Genomic DNA, 19,737 nt, shown 5'->3' on the forward strand with positions numbered 1-19,737 from the left:
GGGTATTTTATTTTTAGGTTTTGGAGGTATTTTGGTAATTTTTTGGGTTTCGGGGTTATTTTGTTATTTTTTTTAGGGTATCTTGGTCATTTTTTATGTTTAAGGGGTATTTTGCTCATTTTAGTGGTTTTGGGGTATTTTAAAGTTGGTTGATTTGTAGAAATGATACTTGGATCATAATTAGGTACCCATTTAAAACGCAATAAACATTAATATTAATTGGGTTTAATTGGGTTAATACTCATTTCACCCAATTAATAATTGAGTGGGTTTGAGTCTCATTTAAGTAATCAAGGGGTTTTCCACCTTTTATATGCATGGGGGGTGCTTTTGTCATTTTCTAGTTTTTAGGATTCATTTCAATGTTTTGGGGATATTTCGGTCATTTTCTATGTTTCGGGGGTGTATCAATCCTTTTCTGGGTGTCAGGTGTGTTTTGGACATTTTTTGTCTTTCTAGGGGCATTTTGGTCATTTATTTGACTTATAGGGGTATTTTGTTCTTATTTAAGTAATCGAGGGTATTTTGGCTAGTTTTAGACACAAGGGGTACTCTAGTCATTTTCAATGCCTTAGGGGGTGCTTAGGTCATTTTTGATGTTTTGGGGTTATTTTAGTCATTTATTAGGTTTCGGGGGTATATTATTCTTTTTCTAGGTATCGGGGTGTTTTTGCTCTTTTTCAATGTTTTGGGGGGTACTTTGGTCTTTTTTTAGGTTTAGGAGAGTATTGGTCATTTGATAATTAACAAATCCCTCCACAAGTATAAGTATTTGTGGGATGTGAGGGGCAACTGTCGGGGTTCAAGTCTCCAGGAGGAAGTTCCATACACATATACACTTAAATTAGGCTATAGTAGAAATTCTATCTTGTGTTAAAAAAAAAATTAAAAAAAAAAAAAAATCTATAGGTGACCTATTCCAGCGCTTTTGAAAGCGCTGGGACAGGTCCTTCCATTCCTTTAGGGAGAAAGACCTATCCCAGCGCTTTTTGAAGCGCTGGAATAGGTTGACCTATTCGAGCGCTTCCAAAAGCGCTGGGATAGGCCTCTCTTCATAAGGGAATGGAAGGACCTGTCCCAACGCTTTTTGAAGCGCTGGAATAGGTTGACCCTATTCCAACGCTTACAAACACGCTGGTATAGGTCTTTCTCCATAAGGGAATGAAGGACCTGTTCCTGCGCTTTCAAAAGCGCTAGGATAGGTCCCTCCGTTCCCTCATGGAGAAAGACCTATCCCAGTGCTTTTTGAAGCGCTGGAATAGGTTGACCCTATTCCAGCGCTTCCAAAAGCGCTGGGATAGGTCTTTCTCCATAAGGGAACGTAGGGACTTGTCCCAGCGCTTTTGAAAGCGCTGGAATAGGGTCCACCTATCCCAGCGCTTTCAAAAGCACAGGGACAGGTCCCTCATTCCCTTATGGGGAAAAACCTATCCCAGCGCTTTTTGAAGCGCTGGAATAGGGTCGACCTTATTCCAGCGCTTTTAAAAGCGCTAGGATAGGTCTTTCCCCCTAAGGGAAATCAGTAACCTTATCCCAGCGTTTTTGGGCTTCCTATAACAGCGTTTTTGAAAAATGCTGCTATAGGCCTCCTATTGCAGCGCTTTATAAAGCGCTGGTTTTGAGCCGCCGTAATAGGATTTCCTATACTGGCGTTTTCAAAAAGCGCTGGTACAAACTTATCTATTACGGCGGTTTGTAAAAACGCTGGGAAAAAAATGCTGGGACAGGACGATTTTTTTGTAGTAAAGCATACACTTGGACAATGGGCCTAATACTAACCAGATTACAAACGGGTTTATTTTCTTATATCTATTTCCACCCCTTTACAGGTTGGGCCAACCCATCATGATTTGCTTCTTGTTTGTTTATTTTGTTTTATGTTTTTTCACCCTTCTATTTAACATATGTATTCTTTCTCAAAAAAAAAATATTTAACATATGTATTAATATGGAAAATATTTAAGCATCAAATATTTAAACACCGCCAAAGGGACTAAAAGGGATGTTGCATATAATTTTACACAAAATAATAAATTTTGAATGACACATTTTGAAAATTGTTTGTTTGATCACTGATTTGTCACTAATGTATAGTGAATATAAAAAGAATATTTTCAAAAAGTGAGAAAAATAAACAAGGAAGCGACATTTAAATCGCTTTTATCCAACACTTGTTTTAAAAAAAAGCCAAATCATCACTTTTTAAAAAAGCATAGTATAAAAAATTGAACCAAACTCACTCTTAAGATAGTTAGACATTTTTGGGCAATGGGCATTCGTTGAGTCTTAGTCTAAACAAGACCTTTTGCTGAATTTGAGAACTTAGTTTGTTTAGTTTCGTTTGTTTTCTGTTAAGAATTATTATTATTATTATATTTTTTTTGATAATACCAAACTTTCATTAAACAAAGCAAAATTCCAAGCCCATTCTCCAAGCATCCCATACAGACCATAGGAGGGAGGAATCTAATGAGCATTAATTTTATAAGAGAAATTATAAAAATCCTATTTTCCTTAGAACCCACTTATTATGATGGGGAAATTAAACCAATCATAACTTGCCTTGCACCAACCACATTTAGCATTGAGAGGTGCTATGTTTACAACATTTTTACAATATTTTCACAACAAATCATAGGTGGTTAGTTATTATTGGTTCAAATTTGAACCTAACACCAAGATCACTTTTTTGCCCCAACAACAACAATAAGTAACAACCTGCCACTTAAGATTTGTTGTAAAAATGTTGTGGACATATCATTTCTTTTTAGCATTTAGGAGCTTTTATGGGCTTTCAGAGTGTGTCAAGCTTACACATGTAGGTTGCGTTAGGTATTGACTTAAAAAATCAATTTTTTTTTACTATTTAGTTTTTTATTTTACTATTATTCATAAATTTCATTATATTTTTTAGTACTATTTATGAGTCTCACTAATGTCGTAACTCATTAATAAAGTATAACGATTTACAAAAGCATGGACTTGAATGTTTTAATGACTACAGCCCAACTTGGTGAAGTTAAATTATTAGGTTCGAAGCCCAAGTAATTAGAGAGATGGATGCACAAAGCCCAATATGCATAAGTGCTCATCGGGTCCTAGGACTTTATGTACTTGGCCCACCTTTCATCTGGGTAGCATTAGCATTTACATTATTGTGTTATTATTTATTTTTAATGCTTTAAGCCTGAATCTGACAAGATCTACCACACAAAAAGGAATCCAACAATATGTAATATTAATGATATATATTTTTTATAAGAGAATTTTTTTAAAAAGTGATATGTCTATAATATATTTACAATAAATTGTAAATAGTTAGTTGTTATTAATTTAAATTTAAATCTATCACTAATTTTTTTTTTCTACTAATAACAATCCGTATTAATCTGCCACTTAGAATTTATTGTGAAAGTGTTATAAAAATGTTATGGTTATAGCATTTTTTTCTTTTTTGAGTTTATCAAATTTTATTTTTTGAGATATATATATTTTTTGACAGGAATGAGATAGAAATATTGATGATATATGGCCCAAGAAGTCCCAAAAACTAAACATATACTATACAGCATGAAAAAGCCTAGATAATATATATATATAAATATATATATATATATATTTTTTTTTGCTGAATGCCTGGATAATATTATTTGTAAACCTCTTTTATACATCTTTTTTAATATATTTATTTATTATATACTTATTCTGCGTAAATGTTAAGAAGAATTGATTGAAAAGCAATAGAACCGCGGATGCACTGGCTAGGACAGGAAGTGCAATGCAAGAGGACTATGTTGTTTTTGATATCTCCCCATCTGATGAGATTTTATCTTTTGTGTATTCTGATGTAAATGGGGAGAACTTTTGGAGGCTTATTGCCACTAATTTAGCCATTTTGGCCTCTTAGTTTAATGAAATTTCCGTTTAACAAAAAAAAAAAAAAAAAAAAAAGAAGATTGAAAGGCACTATGAAAGTGTGGACAAAAGGCCTAAAATTGTCACAAACACATTGGTCAGTCAAAAACAGAGAGAGAGAGAGAGAGAGAGAGATTTGACAAAAGGCCTTGATGCGAACTCCTCACATGGAATGATGGAATGGCCTTCTCTCTTCTCCAGTCTCTCAAAACCACTGCACTCTCCCTCGCTCTCATCTCCACACTCCTCTTCTTCCTCCTCAAATCCCAACCTCACACCTCTTCTTTTCCCACAATCCCCACCAGATCCCTTCTCACAAAACCAACCACATCACCACCACCACCACCTTGCTCCAAATCCCACTCCAACACTTTCCTAAACTACTCTTGCCTCTTCACCCAAAACCCATTTCTCTCCATCCCTTCTCTCTCCCTCCTCATCCTCCTCTTCTTCTATATCCTCATCAAAACCGCTCAAGACCACTTCTCCATTGTAACTACCAAACTAACTAACCAACTGAATCTCTCTCCCACTATTGGTGCTGTTACTCTTTTGGCCTTAGGCAATGGCGCCCCTGATGTCTTCGCATCGGTCGCCGCGGTCCGAGGTGGCCAGTACCGAACTGGGTTCGGAGCAATACTCTCTGCGGGGACCTTTGTCTCTGCTTTTGTTGTTGGTTTCGTGGCAATCTACGCCGCACCCTTTTCGTTGAACCCTGTGACTTTTGTGAGGGACGTGTTGTTTTACTTGGTGGCGGCATTGTTTTTGTTCTATGTGTATCTTAGTGCCGAGATTTTTCTGTGGCAGGCTGTTGGGTTTGTTGGGTTTTATGTGTTTTTTGTTGGGATTGTGTTTTGGATGGATTTTGGATTGGGTGGAGGGAGGAGGAAGATCGGGGCTGAGGTGGGTTTGGTTGGGGAAGGTGAGGTGGAGAAGGTTTTGGTTGAACAAGACTGCGAGATCGGAGAGGTTTCGAGGAATTTGGAGGAAGTGAAGCCAAGGTTCGGGTTCTGTCGAGCTCTTGGAATGGTACGTTTGAGATGAGACTTTGTGTTTTTGTTGGAATGCTTTTAAAGTTTATGTTTGTTTTTGGTGTACTATGTGTGTACTAGTTTATTTGCCTCGAGAATGAGCTTAATTTAGTAATCATGTGTCAATTGGAAAGTAGTTTTGGAGAATTAGATCGGATTTTATAATCTATATAGCTACATCCTGACGAGCTTGATGCCAGTTGTGTTTTATATTATTCATGTTATAGGCATTTCTTGTATCCATAAGAAAAGACTTGAACTTGAATTGGATTTTTGTTTTTGTTTTTTGGTTGTTAATCTTATAATATGTTTACTTATGCCGCTGTTTAGCACAATGCTTCCATGGTTCCATTAGGAAACCTCTTCAGGGTAGTCGTTTCATTTTCCTCCTCTTTTTAGTAGCTTGAGTGCAATAAGCAATTTATTGCTGTGTATGTAATCTTGCAATGCTATTAAAATAGAGAAAAAACTGTTTAACTGCTTGTTTACTTGAAATACAAATGATTGAAAATGATCTGAATCTTATAGTTTCTCACTCTCAACTATTACACGTGTGTATACATACATATATAATTACCTTTGTATAAATTTCAAATGACAATGATATATATATTGGGGTTGATTATCCAAACCAAAGTCTACCCCATTATATCAGATCATATAGGTGAGCATTTGTAATTCTCCTAAATCCAAAGGTTGAATCATACTGTAGAATTTTGGGTTTTCTATGTATAAGGGTCATAGAAAAAATGCAGTGTCGGTTTACTTATGGATTGGCATAACATATGGTTGGGGTATCTGTTGTGCAATATAAATTGTAAAAGCTAGTTCTATAGATGAGGTAAAGAAGAATCAGAGTTTTATGGCTAGGATTTTTTGCTTGATCTTGGAGGATTAGACAAGTTCCAAGGAAAGAATACAGCTTGTAAGGAGTTTTTGAGAAAGGTGTATGCAGATGTCCTAGATATACCAAGCTTGACCAGGTAGACGGAAGGGATGTTAATACTTAAAATTATTGATACTAGGAATATTACACGTGGGTAGCTGTCTCGTAAACTGGATCATGGAGCAATATTAATCTGCATTGATGTTGATCCAGTGGAAACTGTTGAATGCTATTGTATTTTTTGAGTACTGTTTGTTGGAAGTGTAGAATGACATTCTGTTAAATGTTGATAATGATCAATTAAGCTAAATACATTAATGACTCTTGGATTTTTGTGTAATGTGTATGTCAATAATGATCAACAATGCTAAATGCCTATTTGAGAGAGCTAATAGAGTAAGGTGTACTAGTTGAATAAAATTGAAGAAATGGTTTCTATGTGCTTGTTCAACATATTGGTCTTGAAATGTTATTGGGGTCTTCTGATCAGTAACCTAGCTTACCTTTTCTTTGGTACTAAATTTAGTTGCATACCTGCTTTTGATATATAGACTAGATCAATGAGATGAAGGTCATCAAAGAAACGCCGACAATCTACCGAAAATTCCACCCTAAAATACCTGAATGAAAGAAGCAAAAAATTGATAAAAGAAAATGCTAGCAATTTGGAACTAGAAAAGTAGAACTGTGGGCATTATTATTACTTCTCTTCAATTCTCCTTGAACTGGGAGATACCATGAAAGTGTATGTTCAATTTCAAATTGTTTTATTTTACAGGAATCAATTGGAAGTAGATTTCTTCAATTTGTATTTACTTTATTTTTTATTTAAATTGTATATGCAGATCTCAAAAGCATGGGAACTTCCAGTCATGTTTCTATTAAAGCTCACTATTCCTCAAACCACACCTTCAGAATGGAGCAGGTTCTATGCATCAGCCAATATTGTTCTTTGCCCCCTAGCTCTTTTATATGCTTGCAATTCATTCATGCCATTTGATCATCCAATTGTTTTTCTCCTTCCCCAAACCCATTTCCCTCTCTGGTTTATATTACTATTTGCTAGCTCCTCGCTTGCAGTGCTTCACTTCATAATAGAAAAAGAGCCCCCAAAAACTGAGCAGATACCTGTGCTGCTCATAGCATTTGTCATGAGTGTGTTTTGGATATCCACTATTGCTGGGGAATTGCTGAACTGCCTTGAAGCACTTGGATCACTTCTTGAATTGCCGCCAGCACTTCTTGGGCTCACAGTACTTGCATGGGGAAATTCAGTGGGGGATCTAGTTGCAGATGTGGCAGTTGCCAAAGCTGGTCAGCCTGCAATGGCCATGGCTGGCTGCTTTGCTGGGCCAATGTTTAACATGCTTGTTGGGCTTGGAACAGCTTTGGTGATACAAACTGCCGATGTTTATCCAAATGCTTATGAGCTCCATTTTCATTTGGGAATTGTGACTGCATTTGTCTTCCTGTTACTGAGCTTGATGGGGTCTCTACTGGTGATTATTTGGTACAGATTCCGGGTGCCTAGGTTTTGGGGGTTTTGTCTTGTTGGTTTGTATATTCTTTTTATGGCCGTTAGCTTAATAATTGCCAAGTTTTCTGGGTGAATTGTCTGAGATATGACCGATAGAGTATGTTGATAAATGCCAACTAATGTGAGAGGATGCAGCTGCTACCTCTTGGGTATCTGCTTGGTAAACTAGGATTGCAGCTAACGAGGAAGAATGGAAGGATCGAGTAGACTGCAAATTGAAGATAGGTAGAGGTTATAGGTCGGATTAATTAATTAATTTTTTTCCACTACATAGATTAGATGATTCTTTTTGCATTGACTACCAAATCTTTTTATGATTTATATCAGAATTATCCTTGTCCACTTGTAATATGAAAATATCTATGTATTAAATCTTTTGTCACATATATACCATTATTGCAGTCACTTGCCTGTACCTTCATGCTCATCTGAGTATGCCTTGGTTGGCTTTTCAAACTAGTCAGTATTAGAAGTTTCCCTAAGATATGTTCATCAGCTTATTAATTACTGTGTTTATATTTACCATTTTTTTTTAAAATAAAAAAAATCCTTTGTTTTTCTTTATCCTGTGAAGTCTAAGGGTGAGTTTGGTTCAGTCTTTTGTAAAAGTGCATAATGAAAAAGTGGAGTTTTCAAAAAGTGCATAATGAAAAAGTGCATTTTAAAAAAGTTGAGTGTTTGGTAAAAACTGTTAAATAGTGCTTTTGAAAAAACTTAGTGTTTGGTTAGCACTTATAAAAGTGGATGTTCGAGTTATAAATTACCAAAAAGGACAAGATATATGTATATATATATATATATATATATATATAAAAGTGAATTTTTTGTTTTAATTATCTCTCTTAATGCAAGTTATGGACACAACATTTTTACAAAAATTTCACAATTACCAAAAAGGACAAGATATATATATATAAAAGTGAATTTTTTGTTTTAATTATCTCTATTAAGGCAAGTTATGGACACAACATTTTTACAAAAATTTCACAATAAAGTCTATATGACAAGTTGTTAATGGTAGATAAGAAAAATAATAATGTCATTAGTAGGTTCAAATGAGAACTAATAACAAATTACTATGTAAAATTTATTATGAGAAGTGTTACGTTCACAATATTTTTCGCAATATTTTCACAACAAAATTTACGTGGAAAGTTGTTACTAGTTCTAATTTGAACCCACAACTGAAATTATTTTTTTACTAACTAATATTAACTAATAACAATCTGTTATTTAAAATTTATTGTGAAAATATTGTGAAAATATTATAGTAGCATATCTCAATTAGGATTTTTTATTTTTTATATTATTTTTCCTTTTTCCATTTCACTTTCAACTATACATTTTATTTCTTTTTCTTTTTTTTTTTCTCCTCCACACATTGTTCACTATCTCTACCCCTCTTTTACTCTCATTTTCTCCCTCATTCATTAGAACGTTCCAGGAGCTCTTTCTTCCTCCAGCTCACTCTCTCTCTCTCTCTTTTTTTTTTTTTTTTTTTTTTTTTTTTTTTTTTTTTTACTTGATTCCAAAACTCTCTCTGTGATAAGAAGATTTTCCTTTTCTCCCTCATTCAAGAACATTCCAGGGAGCTCTCATCTTCGTGCTATTGCTCATCTTTGTCCCCAACCCAGTCCAGATGGGTCAGCTGGCTTATGTCCTTTGTCTTTTTTTTTTTTTTTTTTTTTTTTGCTTTTATTGTTATGATTTGATTAATTTTAAAACTATGTTTTTGAGTTTGTATTCTGGTAATCTGATTATGCTTGAGTTTAGAGATGTTTGAGAGAAAGATTGTTTATTATTATGATTTGTAGTGTTTGTTCTGTGTTTGTTCATGGGTATTTTTGTAATTTCATCATTAGCAACGGTAACCCATCAAAATGTGCAGTGCGCGTTTTCATTTATGGACCCTCAGAGGTCCATAAAATTTCCACGTTCAGTCTCCGTTTTTGGGCTTAACCAAACGCAATTTTAGGCCTGACTTTTTTCAAAAAGCGCTTTTTGGGCTCAAAATGTGGAAACAAATGGGCACTAAAACTATGGACAACCGCAGCCATTAGCATCAACCAATGGTCCAAAAGTTTCCCTTGTACCAAAGAATGTTTATTTGGAGTGTGTTTTGGCTCCCAACTTATTTGTATTTGGCCTTTTTTGCCTCTATTTTTATTTTTTGCAAATAATCTAACTTCTAGAGATTATTTTATTTTGTTTTATTTTTTTATCACACATATAAAATAGTAAAAGTTATCAAAAACTATATCATTTCATAAACACTATTCAAATATGCTGTTCCCAAATGCACTCCTAGAATAAATCTGATAATTTTCTTAAATTTCGTAGCAACTTTCTTTTATGTCTTATGATAATATAGTAAAGGAAATTTAAAAAATTTGACAAAATTTTAAAACACTTTGATAGGTACCCAAAAAGTTGTGATAAACCCAATTGCTAGAGGTATTCAAAATTATACATCAGATAATTAATTAATATATATATATATATATATGTGGGGCCCAACAGTCTATGGGCCCGGCTCGCTCGCTTATGGGGAGTCCACAAGTCACCAAACTAAAGAAGGCCAGGGCCCAAGCCCAAAAATAGTGAGCCCGATGTGGTTCAAAGGTACGTCCGAGGACCGCTCAGTCCTCGGAAAGCCCAGAACCCCATTGACAAGAATGGGATACAGGCAGACTTGAAAGATCAGAAAATATCTCAAGGAAATAGTCTTTAAATATCCTTCATTGACATGACATCGCCCCAGACAGAGCCGGATTTTTAGGCTTTATGGACCATCTCCCACAATTCAGGGATTAGACTGATGGGACAGATATCTGCCCTGGAAAGATCGACCCTACACGTGGACGAAGGACGACGAACGTAGGCTAGTATAAAAGAAAATGTTATGTGACCAAGGGGGGGATTCTGAGGGAGCTCCTGAAAAAAGAACTTGATGAAAGAGAATGTCTGAAGAATATACGCCGGACATCACCTAAAAAACCCGCCGACGGGCAATCGGGGACAACACCACCGCTCCTCGGACAGTATCCGAGGAGCCAGATCCTCCTCAATACAAGGACGAAGGGCCTGAATATCCAGCCCAAAGCTTTATCTCATGTTGGTTCAACTAAAGTCCGGCCCAAAACGCTATCCTATGATCCAACGCTGGCTTTTTAACCCCACTCTCTACAAATATTATTGTGAGGGACTTTCCGTGTGCGAGCCCAACATCGTCGCTGGGCCGTTACAGATTTTGTGCCCTTACAATATATTTATAAATATAATTAAATAACATTTTTTCAAATGAGTAAGTAATCATTACTAATTAGTATTTGTGACCAAATAGTTGCTATATATATTTTTTAGAGATAGTTTTAACTAATGACATCCGCTCCTGATCATTATTATTTATAATGAGACTAAGATACTAATTAATTTTGGTGTAGGCAGATATCGAACTCCAAATATCTGGTTTGATTGTAATAGATTTTACCAGTTGAATTAATTGAAAATCACACAAATATTTAAATGCTGACTAGGTTGTTTTTTGAAAAGATTCATGCCCTCCCATTGAAATTTCCAAGTTAAGAGGTTATTGACACTTTGCCCTCTAAAATAAAACAAGCTTGACCATTGTTATACATCTTACAAATCTCCACACACTTGTGAAGATGATTTTTTACACTATGTAACTCATTTCCGTTATAGGCACTCTGTAACTCATTCATACTCATTTTCGTTACATGTTTGGCTGTTAATTTGTGGTTGGCAACTCTTACAAATGGGAACAACACTGCTACTTGGTGAAAAAATACATTTCGGTGCAGCAATCACAAGCTGACACTTGAGCATGCTGTGGATTTGGAGGTCAAATAGGCGTGTCCCTAGAAATTTTTTTCTCTGATAGCACAAAAGGAATTCTGGACCTCACTAAGGCTCCAAATACTAATAGTCTACAAAATACAGAGGCCCGATCAGCCCAGCTTTAGCTGTTGCTAGGATCAATTCATTAACCAAAAAACTTACTATGTATAAGCCTACAGTGTTCCATTGTTTCATGTCTTCCGATAGTATTGAATCTTTCCAGTTCACCAGTTGGTTTTCCTGCTATTATTTCACTTACCTGCCTGTCCTTGGTCTGTAGTTGGTCAGGATTATCATACTAGTGAAACCTTGAGCTTTTGCTTCGTGAATAGCTTCCCTTGCTGCCAGCATTGTTGAGTGCTTTGGATTTGGGTCTTTACTGGAATGACACCCTTTAAACACCTCTTTTCCGTCCCTGTATTATGCTAAGTACGCTATTCCTCCTCGTTCCAGCTTTTTTCTGCTATAGCCTTCTGTCAGTACAAGAATCTGCTGGTCTTGCTGGATTTTCTTGGTCAATGGTCATTTTGGATTGGTATTGAGTCACTGGGTGATTCCTGTCTTCCCTGTTGATGTAGGCTCTCTGTTGTACCTGTCAATCAAAATGTTACCAGCCATTAGTATTTCATGAGGGTTTGGTACCTTACCTTCAAATAGGGGTTAGTTTCTGCATTTCCATATTGTCCAGAGTCATAGCAATGGTGCTGTCAAAGCTGGGGTTGAGGTTTTTATACTGCCTTCATGTTCTGCAGCCAATGTTCAAGCCAGTGATGGATATAACTAGGCTGCAAAATATCTGGACACTATTTCTGTTACTATGCTCCTTTTTTTTTTTTTTTTTTGCCTGAAACTATGTTCCTTTTTTGTTAGCAAGATTTCACAGGCAAGGCATATTGCAACAAACCAAATGATGACTTTCTTTCATTAATCCTGCTTTTCCTTTGCATTAATGCCCTTCCATAGTTTATTATGTGCCCATTTTAGTTTGGATTAGGATCAATTAGACTAGTTTGGATTAGGATTAGTTTTATTAATAGATTGTTAGATTGGATTTCTTTTGAATTTAAATGTAATCTTTATCTTATAAAGCCAATATTTATTTGGCTTGATGTTGAATAATAAAGCAGGTTTGGAGTTTGGACTCCCTTGAAGTAGTCCATAAGTTTTGGTTCCTTGAAGCAACCAATAAAAAATTGGGTACGCATCATATTTAGAGATTAGGAGATAGATAGAGAAATGATAAAGACATCCGAATATGCAAATGAAATAATACAACTAAAGGAGACATACCTTATATTAAACACCACAAAAGAAATTGAAAAAAAACGATGCAGAAAAGACATATTTCAAAAAAATATCATAATAGGACCTTGATATATTTCCTCATTCAAAATTTTGACCAAGATGTTCTAGTATCCTTGGTCGGACTTTCCAAATTCATTGAACACACTGAAGCCAATCCCACTGAGTATGTGGAGCACACCTCCTTTGGACACTGGCAACTGGCTTGAGCTCCACACAAACATATGTAGCTCCTTGCTACTAAAGCCCTCTTTCTCTTGCGATTGCTGTTGTTGCTAAGTTTTCGTGCTTTTAGTAATAGTTGTCGAGAAGTACTCAAAGTTGGGTATAGAGTATGGCACAATAGTCTGCGTAAGATGAAACCTGGACCTCGGAGATGAGACAGTTTGAGTCGTTGGTGCACAATTCTCTTTGAAATTTGGCGGCCTCTAGATTGGACCTCTTCATAGTTGTCATGGAAGATACTAGAATTCTGAGGAGGAGGAAGAGAACACCTGCATTCTACATGGACTCCCATCCTTTTAACAAAAGGAGTAGATTTTCTGGGTGCAAAAGATGGGAAAAATATTTCACAAGACAGCTCAACTTGGTTTCGATAGCCTAGCTTCAAGTCTTGAAATTGCTTCTGCAATGAGCTTTGAGGTTTGCAAAAAAACCAAAGATGGTCAAAGCTATTTTTGAATAAGATTCCTCTTTTGAATGTTTGCCTACTACCATTGATGGAAATGTCAACATGATAACAATAATCACTATAATTATCCTCCATTCCAAAAGCAAGACATAGACCAAATGTGGGAAATTCTGGACCAATCCAGAATGATATGGACTTTCCGACACTTTGATGGTTGAACCAATTTGGAATGTCATGTCCGGGCAATATAATTTCATATTCATCATCTCCTTGGGATATTCTTCTAGATAACTGTGGATCCATTGATATGTCGCTTTTGACACCTAAACATGGTATATTTGGTGGAAGTCCTAAAATGTCTCCAAACTGCATTGAATTAGCAAATTCAAGAAATTACAACTTAGCAAATCTAGTCATGTATTTGTGAAGGTAACAAAATTGGTTTCTTGATAACTTTAAGAGAGAGAGAGAGATGGAGAGAGAGAAACCTGAAGGAACAATTTGCTTGATGATTGTGAAGTCAGCGAGTGGCAGTTTGATATAAGTACTTTTATTATACTTTTTGGAAGCCTTGGAATTTCCTGAAGTTCATTGCACCTTTCAATGAAAAGCATACGCAATCTCTCAAATTTGCCAAAGAATTTTGGAAGGGTAACAACATTGCAATCGGTGATGTATAAACTTTCCAATGAGAAGGGGCAAAAAGAAGTCAATATAAAATCTATTTCTGAGCGAATTTTAAAGAAATTAAGAGATAGATAATTCAAGCTCGGAAAAACATATTTGGGAAAGTCTTCATAAGACTTGCATGGTGGTTGTATATCATTCTCAACGTCCTTTGGAAATATGACATCTCCATAAAGAGAGAGTCTTTCAATATGTTTTAATTTATAAATGCTACTTGGAAGATGTACCAAATGGTTTCCGAGTTGTAAGCTCTTAAGTCCAATGAGATTCCCAAATGATGAAGGAAATTCACAAATACCAGTTGGGTGCAGTGCTAACTTGCCTAAACATTTCATTTCTTGAGAAATATCTGGGAACTTCTTAAGGCTTGAGCAGCCAGTAAGAGTCAAAGATGCAAGAGATTTCATCATGAGACAACTTGGAAGAATTCGAAGTTTAGTGCAATTGTTGAGTTCCCATACTTCAAGCTTTTCAAGATGCCCGACAGAGTCATGAACCTCAACTAAATTCGTACAATACCTAAGATCCAATTCTTTTATGTTTGGGGCCTTTGATAAGTCAGGTAATTTCCTAATGTATTTACACCAACTAAAATTTACATATTTCAAGGTTTCGGACAAAAATATCTGTAGAAGAAAAAAAAAATTAGAATATAGTTTTAAAAAGTAATAATTTATAAATATTATTAATAACCATACCTGCTTGAATTTTTTCTGTAATCGGCTGCCCGACATGTTGAGTGCAACCAGTTTCTTGGGACAAAAATTGGTTGGCAATGAAGAAAATGGATATCCAGGCCAATCAAGAAACCTTAATTCATTGGGAAGATATTCAAGATGTCCAGAGCTATGTAGATTATGAATTATAAGTAATCTGAGATTTTTCATCTTAAGAAATTGCTCCTTTAATTGTACCTTGATTGGTTCAGGTGAGCACAACATTATGCCTTGAATTTTATCTGACCCCTAGTTGGACAAAGCAAAAAGTGAATCACATTACACAATAGAATTAAAAAAAAAAAAAAAAAAGAAAAAGAAAAAGAAATTACTAAAAGGAAAAATATGGAGAAGAAACTGACTACATCTACCATGTGAAGAAAATGGAGAAAGTGAATCAAACTAGATAATACCTTATTTTCAATTAGTAGGTCAAGACCATCCTTATAAAACCATAGCCTGCTACGTTTTCTAGGCTTCCGTGGTGCTTCTTGTCGAACAATTTCCCTACCCATTTGTTGTAGCAAGTCTTGCATCGACAATTTATTGTGTTGATCAATAGTCACAAGACACTTATCAATAAGTTTTGGAATACCAGATACTGGGTATAAATCACAGGTTTCCAGTATATCCACAACATAATCCATGGAATGTCCATTGAAGAAACATGCAATATCGAGGAAAATATCCCTTTCAGTTTCATCTAATCCTTCATGACTTATTTTCAATATTTTTTGAATATCTTTATTAGGAAAATTTTCATACTTATATAATGAATTTTTCCATTCGGGTTTTTTTCTTCCATGCAAATCAGCACCCATTATTGTTAAAGCTAATGGAAGGCCTTTGGCATTACGTATTACTTGGTTTGCAAGTTCCAAATAATCTTCCTTGGGTTCATTTCTCTTGAAAGCATATTGATTAAAGAGTTCAAAAGCTTCATGTTCATTTAATCCCTTTACCTCATAGGTTGAAAGACCATTTCCAAAAGTAGCTAGCAAGTGCTTATCTCTTGTTGTTATAATAATTCTACTTCCAGAAGCAAACCAATCACATCTTCCAAGCAATTTTTCTATCTGGTCTAATTCATCCACACCATCAAGAATTACAAGAACCCTTTTGCCACAAAGACTTTCATTTATCATGTTGATTCCTCTAGATATGCTGCCCACCTTCAAATTCTTATTCCCTAATATATCAAAAAGAAGTGTCTCTTGCAGTTGGATTATGCCTTCATCTGTCTCTGACTTCTCTCTAATGTTCTCTAGAAAGCTTCTTCCATCAAAGAGATAAAAAATCCTATTATAAATAGCTTTTGCGATTGTGGTTTTACCGACTCCACCAAGGCCATAGATCCCTACCATGCGAACATCATTTGATTCTATATCTAAAAGTAATTCTATGGCCTTTGCTCGAGAATTTATTCCCACTGGATATTTAGCAACAAATAATGGCATACGATATAATTTTGAATTTGATAACTCTTCGACAATTCCTTGGATAAATTCGAATTCAATACAACTGCCATTCATTGAAAATTAACAGCATGTAATGAGTTAGATTATAAAAAGGAAATAAGTGTATAAACTAAATTCAAGATGTTTAGTTTGTACATTACAACTAAAGTATCACTAATTAAAGTAAGGGACATGTAACTCATAAATTGAATAACTATAATTTTATTAGGATGTTTTTTGGGCACTTAGCAATTTAGTTGTCACACTCCAACCTAACGAGTGGACTAGGCACGTGAAAGTAGCCACCTTATAAAGTTGTCACTATACAAGCATTCAACGCCTTTTTATAGAGCAGTAACTATCCTCAAAGAACTATCACATCAAACTAAATTCAGTTGCTCGAACAATCTCCAAAGTAACAACGAAAACAAAAATCCAAAATCTCAGGTGCATAAAATATTAAAATTTTACAAGAAATATAATAATTTAATAATCTTGACAAGATTATTAAATGTGTCGTGTTAGGGTTAATTTTTATTGTAAAATTTTTACAAGATTACAAGTTATGTTATGATTTAGCAACTTTGACAAGATTTCAAGAAACAACTTATGACTCTAGGAAGGGATAGGTTCCCTAACCTAGGGTTTAAATATTATAACATAGTAGTGGCAATTTGTGTTGGTGGATCATGTCAAAGTGGAGGTATTATATTACAATATGAGTTAACACTAACACGACACATTTAATAATCTTGTCAAAGTTGCTAAATAATAACATAACTTGTTTGTTAAATGAGTTGAGACCACACAATTTATGTAGCATGATTAATAAATAATTCGTGTTGAGTTGACATAGACACAACCCATTTCAACCCACTTAAAGAATATGACTCAAACTAGGGGTGGCAATTCGTGTTCACACGTCGAGTTTGTGTCATGTTAACTCATGCGTATCTGACTATATGAGTTAACACTAATCCGACATGTTTATTAAACAAGTCAAGATTCCTCAACCCTAACATGACCTATTTATTAAACGGGTCAGTTGTATTGGCCTGTTTATCTGATTTTATCAAAATAAAGAAAAAAATTTTGAAAAACAAACAAATAAATATTTTAAATATAAAATTCAGAACTAATGAGTAATCGCATCACAAATAATCATTGAAAACTAAAACATATCTCAATATTTCAAATAATCAATCACAATATGTCAAAGAAAAAAAACCATAACAACTAATAAGTTTATATACTTAGGGCTTGAAGGGTATATTGGTAAAATTTTATTTAATTAAATAGGTTAGACAAGTCAAACGGGCTCCATAGATTGAACACTAACCCAATCCGTTTATCAAACGAGTCCGTCGTGTTAAGCCGAATATGACATGAACATATTAAGCCTCAACATATAAGCTACTAATTTTGTGTCGGGTTCGTGGGTTGTGTCCAATTTTGCCACCCTAACTCAAACTGACTAACATATTTTATATTTGTAAGCATATAAACTATATTTTAGGCAAAAAGGTTAGGGGTTTTTGAATTTCAATGATGAATTTATCAATATAAAAATTAAAATTATTTTAATTACTCAATTGTATATTTAAAATTTAAACTTATACTGGATAAAAATGAAATTTATTTTTATAGGTCAAACGGGTTTGTGTCAAAATGGAACTTGTCTTGACACAAATAATGAATCTGGTCATTTTAAGTTGACTGCCTGATGCAAGAGTATAGGGATGGGTAATAGGTTGTGTGGCAACCATGTATGCAACAAGTGTCATTTTGTGTATGTGTCTAATCATCATTTTTAAAAAATTATTCATGGGATCTTGTCATTTTGTGTGTGCAACAATTGTCTTTTGATTAAGAAAATTATTTGCAAGTTTGTGTTGCTTTGGAATTGAGTAATTCCTCCTCACAATCAAGAGTCGCATTGAGTGGCATATGTAAGTTACTTCTGCTCCCCCGAGACTATCATTTTTTTTCGTTGGTTGAATCTTTGGTTTAACCAACACAACAAGTTATAACCTACATCATTATTGTGACTCTCAAAAAAAAAAAAAAAACCTACATCATTATTGTGGGTCAAACAAGTCAACGTAGAATTGACTCATTTATTAATTATGTAAAAAATGGATGATCTATTTTGATATGAACCCATTTACACTAAACACTAACCCATAAAAAAATTTGTTGGATTAGTGAGCCATGTCAAATATTCCCACCTCAATTACAAAGACCAGTGTCAAAATTACTAAGTCCTCTCCTACCAAAAAAAAGTCCTATTGTCTTTTTCCTTTGGAACCGGGTATCATAATCTCCCCCAGTTATAAGATTTAGTCCTCTAAATTCATCTCAAAGTGAACCAAGCCACTAGGCTTCTGTTGCGCATGGACACTAATGCTACCATTTGTGATTGTCTGTAAGATTTTCCTAGTATCGTAAAAGAACTACTAAATTACGAAAACTTCTTTGGATACATATAATTCCGGTCTAAGTAGTTCTTTTATATTCCTTCCATAATGAATGAAAATATCAGTGCCTATTCTGTCAAAATATCCCAAATAATGTGATAATTATCACTCACTATTCTCTAATTGCTCAAAAGTTAAAACTTAAAAGTGATCTCCAAAATTATAATGAAAAAAAAAAAAAAAAAAAAATTCTTGATTTCAACGTTCATCATATAAATCACTAAACTCTGATAGCCATTTAACTCTATACCTCAATATTAAGTAATGCTTTCATTCTTTCACGAGTTCAAACTAGTTCACATGCATGTGCATGTTTTTCCTTCCTCAAAGTGCGTAAAAGGAAATTTTCAAGATGACCGTAGAGAATCAACTAAGCACTAACATTGTGTCCATGTCATAGAATACCTTGGTAATACCTCAATCATGTAATCTATCATTTGCGATTAGAATAAATAAGATAACCTAATAATAAGTTCTTCTATTTCTATCTTTAAACTATAACTAATTACCTTCTTAGAAAAATATGATGACAAAAACAAAAATTACTTTCATAATTTGTCAAAACTTAGGGGAAACAAAGAAGAAGAAGAAGCAAATTAATAATTAGGGCCGGGTAGTTGTTTAACAATAGTCTAGTGGTCATTCCAAAACTATTAAAACTCTTAAAAGCAAAAAGTAATCAGTAGATACATACTTGTGCTTGTAATGCCAACCAGAAATATTGGCCACTTCATATAAAGCATTCCTCCACCTTTGTACCTTCTCAGCATCCTTAAATTTTTCTTCATGTTTAGCGAGTGCTTCCCCGAACTTTCCTTTTTGCTTACGAATTTCTGATGGATCAACATTGTAAAAAACTGGTCGCACCAACTGATCATTTTTCTTACACTCAAGAATCTTGACAAGTTCATCTAAGCACCGAGTAGAGAATGCATAGTTTTCAGAGAATACGATTATTGAAATCATTGAACCCTCAATAGTTTTGAAAAGTTCAGTAGAAATTTGTTCTTCCATTAGGAGATTATTATTGATGAAGGTGTGAATGCCCTGCTGACACAAAGCGTTATACAAGTGACTCGTGAAACCAAAATGGGTATCTTCACCTTTGAAACTTAAGAAGACATCAAAATTTTTGGATTGGTGAGTGAAAGCGGAAGATGAGTCTCCTCTGCTGGTTACAAGCGCCATTGGGATCTCTATGAGTAGAAGGACGAGAAAAAAAATCTGAAAGGAGAAA

General features: G+C 34.7%; 2 protein-coding genes across 2 annotated transcripts; one reads left to right on the top strand and one right to left on the bottom strand.

Moving 5' to 3' along the window:
- Positions 1–3,996: 3,996 nt before the first annotated feature.
- On the top strand, positions 3,997–7,709 carry LOC126717087 (cation/calcium exchanger 5). The gene is made up of 2 exons (XM_050418303.1): positions 3,997–4,944; positions 6,678–7,709. Exons 1-2 carry the CDS (start codon positions 4,096–4,098, stop codon positions 7,440–7,442), a joined length of 1,614 nt encoding a protein of 537 aa, XP_050274260.1. The 5' UTR covers positions 3,997–4,095; the 3' UTR covers positions 7,443–7,709.
- Positions 7,710–11,693: 3,984 nt separating this feature from the next.
- On the bottom strand, positions 11,694–19,688 carry LOC126719257 (disease resistance protein RPV1-like). Its single transcript, XM_050421830.1, has 7 exons — positions 19,195–19,688; positions 14,980–16,087; positions 14,549–14,815; positions 14,078–14,476; positions 13,247–13,529; positions 11,878–11,897; positions 11,694–11,822 (listed from the first exon to the last, which is right to left on the bottom strand). Exons 1-7 carry the CDS (start codon positions 19,686–19,688, stop codon positions 11,694–11,696), a joined length of 2,700 nt encoding a protein of 899 aa, XP_050277787.1.
- Positions 19,689–19,737: the final 49 nt, after the last annotated feature.

This window comes from Quercus robur, chromosome 3 (genome assembly GCF_932294415.1).
Source record: "Quercus robur chromosome 3, dhQueRobu3.1, whole genome shotgun sequence".
Classification (NCBI taxonomy): domain Eukaryota; kingdom Viridiplantae; phylum Streptophyta; class Magnoliopsida; order Fagales; family Fagaceae; genus Quercus; species Quercus robur.